The following is an 8,175-nucleotide window of genomic DNA, read 5'->3' on the forward strand; positions in this document are numbered from 1 at the left end:
CATGGGGTCGCGATGGGTCGGACTTCGCACCTAACAACAACAACAAATATCCCGCCACATTTCAAAAACTCACAGCGGTGTATAACATAAAACCCCTACATAAAATCCCTACATAAAACCCGTATCCAGAGGCCCCAAGACCCCCCGCAACCACAAATTAATTGCAAATCATCCTTTCTATACCTCTTCTAGATTCCACTTACAACTTGAAGTATCTGTGTCATTTTACTGTAGATGTTTTTACAATTATTTAATATTACATTTTTAAATCTCACCCTTCCTTCAAAAAGCTCAGTCCAGCATATGATTGCACATGGGTTACTAATGTTCATGAGGGTTTAAGCATAGAATCATAGAGGTGGTAGGGGTTCTACAGGCCATTTAGTCCAATCCTTTGCTCACTGCAGGATCAGCCTAAAACATCCATGAAAAATATCTGTCTAGCCACTACTTAAAGTCTGCCAGTGAGGAGGAACTCACCATCTTCTTAGACAGCTGATTCCACTGCTGAGATACTGACTGTGACAAATTTTCTTCCTGATATGTAGCCAGTAGCTTTCCATGTAGTTTAAAGCCATTACTGTAAGCCTTATCCTCTGCTGCTGACAGGAACCACTCTCTGCCCTCCTCCAAGTGACAACCTTTCCAATACTTCAAGAGAGCCACCATGTCCCCTCTCAACCTCTTCTCCAGGCTGAACATTCCCAAGTCTTTCCTCACACGGTTTGGTCACCAGACCCCGGATCATCCTTGTCACTCTCCTCTGCACCCTCTCAATTTGTCCACATCTTTTTGGAAGCGAGGCCACCAAAACTGCACAAGGTAATCCACATGTGCTCTGACCAATAGAGTATGCAGCAGGACTATATCTTGCAATTTTGATGTGATGCCTCCGTTGATACAGCCCAAGACTGCATTCATGTTTTTCAATGCCACATCACACTATTTGCTCATATTTAGCTTACAGTCCACAAGTACCCCAAGATTTTGTTCACACAAACTGCTACCCAGAACTGCATCTCCCATCCAGTATGCATGCTTCTCAGTTTTGTAACCCAGGCGTAGAACTCTGCACTTATCCTTATTGAATTGCATCTTACTCTCATTTGTTCACTTTTCCAGCATGTTCAGATCTTGTTGAACTCTATCCCTATCTTCTGGGGTGTTCACTACTGCTCCCAATTTGGTGCCATCTGCAAATTGAAGGAGTGTTCCCTCATAGCATAGCTAACAATACAGTATCATGCAGACTTACTCCAGTTCTAATCCCATTCATTTCAATGGAACAACTCTGCACAGGATTGCAGGGGGACCGATCTCTTTAGTCTGGAGATGAGCTATAATGCAAGGGGACCTCCAGGTCCCACGTGGAGGCTGGCATTCCTAATTCTGGCCCAGGGTTGCCTGTAGGGTCGCCAGCTGTGGGTTGGAAAATACCTACTTTAGGGGTAAAGCTGAGAGTTTGGGGGGAGAGATCTCAATGGAGTCTTATGTTACGGAGACCACCCTCCAAAGCAGCCCTTTTATCCAGGGGGACAGATCTCTGTCGCCTGGAGATGAACTGTAAAATCGGAGGATCCCTAGTCCCACCTGGAGGCTGGCATTCCTAGTTCTGGCCCAGGGTTGACTGTAGGGTTGCCAGCTCTGGATTGGGAACTACCTGGAGCCTTTGGGGCTAGAGCCAGGAATGGGTGGGATTTGGGGTGAGAAAGGACCTCGGCGAAGTGTAATGCTAGAGAGTCCACCCTCCAAAGCAGCCACTTTCTCCATCGCTGCCACCTAAAGATGAACTGCAAAACCAGACAATCCCAGTGCAGGGCTGGCGTCCGCATTTGCCCTTTTAGCCAGCCGAAACTCTTCATTGCGCAGGCGCAGACAGACTCCTTCTCCTCCTCTACAGCCGCCCGTCACAAAGCTTTCGTTCTGCGCCGCCGCTCCCACAAGCCTCTGCGGGCAGCCCCGCCTTCCGCTTGTTTTGCGTCACATCCGTTTCCGTGTGCAGGAGGGAGGTCGAGGCAGGCAGGCAGGATGATCCCCCCGGTGGAGGTCTCCCCGTTGATCAAGGTGAGGGGAGCGCCCGCCTGGTCTCCTTATTCCCCGCGACCTTGGGTTGCCCTTGAGCAGCCTGGCCGGGCTCTGTCCCTTTAGGGGGAGGTGACCGTGGAGGAGGTCAAAGAGACGCGGAGGGCTGGCTGGCTGCTGGGCTGCCTTTCGGGGCTGGGGGCGGCTCCCTAGGCACGGCTGCTGCTTCCTGGCTCCGCCCCGCGCTCTCCCTAAAATACATGGTTCGGTTTTCACGGGGGGGGGGGGGGGGGTCGAGGTAGCTCTCCAAATGGCTTCGGTTGGGGGGAGGGGGTCAGCTCCTTTTTCCTTTGGTCTGGATCTGTTTCGACCCGTGCGCTGCAGTGTAATTTGATTTATGCTGCTTATAGTCTGAGATGGAAGGCAGGGTGAGTCAGGGCATTCAGAAAGAGGAAGAAGAGCTGTTTTGTTTGTACCCCGCTTTTCATTATCTAAAGGCGTCTCAAAGCAGCTTATGGTAATATCTTTCCCATCTTCTCCCCACAACAGACATTCTGTGAGGTAGAAGGGAGCTCTAAGAGAACTGCTATGTGAGCACAGTACTGAGAGAACTCGGAATCTGAGTCACCCAGCATGTGGAGGAGTAGGGGATCAAATCTGGTCCTCCAGAATAGAGGCTGCTGCTCTTAACCACGACACCATGCTGGTGAACTGAGCTCTGTCACCTGGAGATCAGCTGTAATAGTGGGACATCTCCAGCCACTACCTAGAGGTTGGCAACTATACTCTAACCACCACACCACTCTGTCTCTCAACGAGACATCTAATAGTCAATGAGATAGAACATGGAACTCGCCTCATCCTGCAGAATTTGACTTTGTAGTTTTCTTCTAGAATAATGTTCTTTCTTTTGCCCTGTTGGTTGCAGCTGTGGGCCTAATCTCCCTGCTAATCAGTTTATGTAATTAATTAATTTATGTCCTGCTTTTCACCCCAGTGGGGACCTAAAGCAACTCACATAATTCTCTTGTCCATTTTATCCTCACAACAACCATGTGAGGTAGGTGAGGCTGAGAGAATATGTCTGGCCCGTGGTCACCCAGTGAGTTTCCAGGGCAGAATGGGGATTTGAACCTGGGTTTTCCAGATACCAGTTTGACACGATCCACTACAACACACCAGCTCTTCAAAACCAAAAGTCATACTGTATGCATTTGATGAGGTGGGCTCGTGGAAGCATATGCTGTCATAAATTTGCTGCCAAATTTAGTTTTATTATATATTTACATATTTATTACAGTTATGATGTACATACAAGGGTTTGTTTTCCATCTTTATACCGGTTTAGATGTTTTCCAAGCCTTGGGAACTAGCAAAGAGTTCACAGGATCGTCTGTGCCTGCGGAATGTGTATTTCCCCACGCTGCCCTTATTGTTAACCTTTTGCACAGGAGACTGTTATGAAAGCACATTAATATGTTAATTTCTCTGAAGAAAAACTAGTGGAGCTGATAATTTGTAAAACATGTATGTGGTCTAGATATGAGCTTGTTAAGCTGCTAGTAATTCAAACAAAAGCTTGCATCCAATGGTAGATGCCCTATAACGTGTTCAATGTGGGTGATATTTGAAAGGTGTTCCGGTGCAATTTTTTCCTCTAGCCAGCAAATGCAGACAGATGTTGACATGTGGGTTTAAATGTAACATCAGATGCAATACATTGATTGAATTTGATTATACTAGTGTTATTAGAGGTAATTTTCTGTGGATTGACTAGGCAGTTTGGGGTGGTTTATAAAGCTCATTTACCTCCCCTGGTTTAGTTGAATTCAGTTGCTCTGTTAGTGAAAAATAGTGTGAACAATGATGACCCTTTTTTTCTGCTTATGAAACCAAGCAAATGGGGAATTCAGTCTCTTGTGACGCAGAGGTATAAGATCTGGGTATTGACCCTGCAGAACAGCAGGTCTTCAACTCAGTGGCTGTGGCCTAGGCATTATGTCTTTGGGATAACTTCCTAGTAGGGATTCAGTGTTGTGGGGTACGGATTCTAAACTCATAAATGGAATGATATTTCTGTTTGAAGTCTGGGCAAGATAATTACAACTGGCCTGCCAAGTTTGGTTTTTCCATCTAAGAAACCTTGAAGCTGCAGCTTGTTAGATTACAAGGCCTGCCTTTAAAAACTATACCCCTTAAAGCCTGGGAAACAGGGCTTGGTTAGGTAGCAGTTTCATATACCTGCACTTTGTTTTTCAGTTCACCAGGTACTCGGCATTGTTCATCGGAATGATCTATGGAAAGAAAAGATATGGTAAGTGGCTAAGGACCAGTCTAACGCAAACAGCTTCTTCAAAGTGAACTATGTAGGGTAGACAATCCTATGTAGAATTCCAGTCTGCGCCCCTGATTTCCATGAGCTTAGGCCAGAATAACTCTGCATAGGATCATGCTTCAGGGGGGAAGCTTTCCATTGACCAAACATTTGTGCATACAATGAAATAGATTCCTTTAATGACAGACTACTTGAAGCCTATTGCTGCGGAGGAAAGGAGAATAGAAGAGGAAGAGAAGAAGAAACAAGAAGAATTGGCACGCATTGCAAAAGCCCTGGCAGAAGGTATTTTTCTTAGACGTATCCTTTTTTTTTTTTTTTAAACATCATGCCTGTTTTCTTCAAGCACGTTGTCCCTGTACTCACACTGGAGTTCACTCTTCATGGACATTTGTGCATCCCGAAAAACTGGCAATCGGGATCTGGATTAATGTTGGGTTGAAATTGTGAATTCAACAACATGCATGTGAAGTCTTAGGCATGAATTACTTGAGGGAAACTGAATCGTGCCTGCACTGCACTGTAACTGCTGTACAGAGCCAGCAGCAAGTAATTGAAAACAATCTAAAGATGGAAACTGTTTGGAATTTTGAATTGCAGAACTCACTTGATTTCTTGATCCATTGGTAGTTGCCAAAAGAGGGGTGTTGCTGACTGTTGGACTGATGGCTCTGCCTTCAAAATAGGGTTGTGTTTTATTTCTCTAGAAGAAAACCTATAAGAGGAGCATGACACTTAAGAACGAAGAGTGTAGGTGTACTACTGTGTTAGCCTGATTAACCTTCCCCCTTTTTTTGTGTTCATCTTGGTTTAGCTTTGCTAGCTAAGGGGAATAATTGCTTCTCCCCCCCCGCTTCGGTAAAAGCCCAATAGTGGGCACTATCTCGCCTACATGTGGCATGCTAGCTTGATGTGACAAGATGAAGTCCATTTTTTAACAGCCAAATTCTTAAAATATCTGCATTCGAATGAGACAACTTTGGGAAGATTCTTGCTCTGTAGGCTAGTAGAAGTTCCCAGCTGGCTAACTAGAGTCAATAAATGGTAGCTATTAGAAATTACGAGTTACTGGAAATGGCCAGTTCTCATGCTTTGCTTTTTGAGGAATGGCAGGAAAGATCGCTTCACCAAGCTTGCATTATTCACTGGCTAAAACAAAGGGAACTAATGAATTGTCAAAGGTTTTCATGGCCGGAGAAAACTGGTGGTCGTGGGTTTTCTGGGCAGCATGGCCATGGCCTGGTAGTTCTAGTCCCTGACGTTTCACCAGGAACTGTGGCTGGCATCTTCAGAGGTGGGGAAGGGCAAGGTGGGAATCTTTTCATACGTGCTGGCCAGAGGCTGACATCTCTGCTGTCTTGTTGCAAGGAGGATTCCCCCCAATCTGCAAATCAAGAAGAAGCACAGGGAGGAGGGCTACTCTGAGGGTTTTGACTCTTAGCTTCAATGCCCTAAACCAGTGGTTCTCAACCTGGGGGTCGGGACCCTTTTGGGGATCAAACGACCCTTTCACAGGGGTCATAGCAGGGCAAGCAACTTGGCTGGGGGGGGGCGCCATCTACACAACAGCCTTGCGGGATAGAAATGGTCTGGGTCATGTTTATCTTTGGGACCGCCTCCTCTCCTATACCCTCCCAAAAAAATTAAAAAGAAGCAGTCCAAGTCTGCTTAGAGTCCCCGGCCCCAAAGAGATAAAACAGGCCTTGAACAGGGCTTGTTCCTCCCTATCCTTAGCCTGATGGAACGCTCCACCTAAAGAGATCAGGGCCCTCCAGGACCTTAAGCAATTCCAGAGGGCCAGTTTACTGTGCTGTAGGCTTGTGCCCTTTGGCCATTTCAGTGGCCATTCATGACCAAAGTGGCCAGCGATGTGGGGGGGGGGTGCAGCAGTGGCGTGTCAGTCAGCATACGCACGCAGGCACAGAGCTCTGCACCGGTGTGTGGGCAGCGAGTCACACACTGCCCCTCCCCTGCCTATGGCCCTGGCTGCCTCCGGCTTGAATGGCCACCGAAGTGCATCGAAGCACACAAGCCTGCTGTGCTGTTCTGTCAGCCCTGTGGCTGAGATCAAGGAAGAACTTCACAAAATGCTGGCCTCCCTACTTGAAACATCCACTGGCAGGAACCCCTCCAAACTCAGATCAGTCTCCTTAGCGATACACCTAACAGGAGGTGGTTTTTATGAAGGATCGATGGTTTTATTACTTACCACGCATTGTTTTTAAAATGTTGTCAACCACCCTGAGCCAACAGGGATACGGTGGGATACAAATAAAATACCGATCAATTGATTGTGGGTAGTTCTGGTGCCCTGAAAGCCTTTTTTCAGATTAAGAATGAAGTGTGATTACAGCTTTTGTTGGGGGGGGGGGGCGTGTGTGATGTGCCCAATCATAAGCATGTGGGATACTCCCACTTCAATATCTTCCCAATCTCTGGAGAAGAATTAAACAGCTTGATGTAGCTGCAGTTCTGCCAGGATCAGTTACTGAATTGTAGCAGCGGCTGCCAGCAGTGCATTTGGTACAGATCTGTTTAGGCCATATGCTTGGCGCATATTTGAATCCCTTGCTGGTGAACTCAGTTGCCTTATTCTTTCCTTTTCAGCGAGTGAAGACACAATACTGAAATGAAACCAGCCGTTGTCGACTTCAGCTGCATTGTCCAGAACCTCAGAAGTAAATAATCTCGACTCTGCTATGGACCGCGTCAATAAACATTTTGTTAACTAGGATTTTCAGGTTTCGTTGTTTGTAAAGTACAAATTAAAAATGTATGCCACATTAGACTGCCTCCTAAATGTTTGTCTAACAGCTGCAGGAATATAGATGCCACTCACTTAAAAAATCATTCAGTGGCGCAGTGTGGCGATATTAATACAGAATCGGAGCAGGATCTAGTGATGGATGTTTTGTTTCCTTGTAGTGTTGCTGGAAATTGATCCTTCTCTCATTGATTGGCTGTAACATGTATTCAGAGTTCTGAACATTCAGAGTATGTTGCATTGTAACCAATGGCCCTAGAAACTGGCATTTAGAGAACAGAAGGAATTGCCTTGTGTTCATTCATAAATATGTAAATAACCCTAGCACATGGGGTGGGAACACTGGGGTAATGAGGTTGGCACTAGCCTGCGTAGCCATTCGTAACTCAATTAAGTGGCATTGTGACATTTATTAATGTCTGCAGCACAAGGAAAACAAACTTTTGTTCAAGTTTGCAATAAAACTCTATAATGCAGACATTCTCTGGATCTGCTTTCAGTCTGTGAAGCGAGAGGCTGGGTTGTAGAATATGGTATCCTGAGATGGTGGGTGATAAGCAGAAAATTCAAGGATTATTCGTATAAATGAGAAAAGAACTGCTGAATGTCTTAAATGCTACATAAGCAAAAGCTTTCAAAACCGTACCAAGTTTCCTCACATTTAATTCTTGTCACATTTCCAGTGGATGAGTGCCAGGTCTTTTTGATTCTCCAGTTTATTCACCTTATCATAGGTATCTGTATTGAATACAGACCAGCCAAGAAGTCAATGGAATATCTGCCCTGGAGTCCCATCTTCTCAGATCACAATTATTGGTTAACTTGAACATTGCTGCATGGGTGCAACATGTATAATTGGTCTCTATCCAAATGCTCACAGTCAAGAAGAGAGATGGTGGATGGGGAGTGGAAGGGATACAGGAAGCAAATTGCACAGACAAAGCTTGAGCCAAGAGAAGAATCTTTAGCCATTTTTGGAGGATGGGTTGAGTGACATTAAAGTTCTAGCGATGAAGAGCAGTGAAGGGCAGAAAGCGAAGCTAGCAGTGACAAC

At 45.8% G+C, this 8,175-nt stretch overlaps 1 protein-coding gene across 1 annotated transcript; it reads left to right on the plus strand.

Annotated features, from left to right (window-relative positions):
- The first annotated feature begins 1,892 nt into the window (after nucleotides 1-1,892).
- Nucleotides 1,893-7,601, plus strand: ATP5ME (ATP synthase membrane subunit e). The gene is made up of 4 exons (XM_077345468.1): nucleotides 1,893-2,064; nucleotides 4,282-4,336; nucleotides 4,544-4,642; nucleotides 6,965-7,601. The coding sequence occupies exons 1-4, from the start codon at nucleotides 2,029-2,031 to the stop codon at nucleotides 6,988-6,990; spliced, it is 216 nt and encodes a 71-aa protein (XP_077201583.1). The 5' UTR covers nucleotides 1,893-2,028; the 3' UTR covers nucleotides 6,991-7,601.
- The last annotated feature ends 574 nt before the right edge of the window (nucleotides 7,602-8,175 follow it).

Source organism: Paroedura picta, chromosome 7 (genome assembly GCF_049243985.1).
Source record: "Paroedura picta isolate Pp20150507F chromosome 7, Ppicta_v3.0, whole genome shotgun sequence".
NCBI lineage: Eukaryota > Metazoa > Chordata > Lepidosauria > Squamata > Gekkonidae > Paroedura > Paroedura picta.

Coding starts and splice junctions, on each gene's coding strand:
- ATP5ME (XM_077345468.1), top strand. CDS start 2,029: ATGATCCCCCCGGTGGAGGTCTCCCCGTTGATCAAG. Junction 2,065..4,281: donor AGGTCTCCCCGTTGATCAAG/GTGAGGGGAGCG, acceptor TTTGTTTTTCAG/TTCACCAGGTACTCGGCATT. Junction 4,337..4,543: donor CTATGGAAAGAAAAGATATG/GTAAGTGGCTAA, acceptor CTTTAATGACAG/ACTACTTGAAGCCTATTGCT.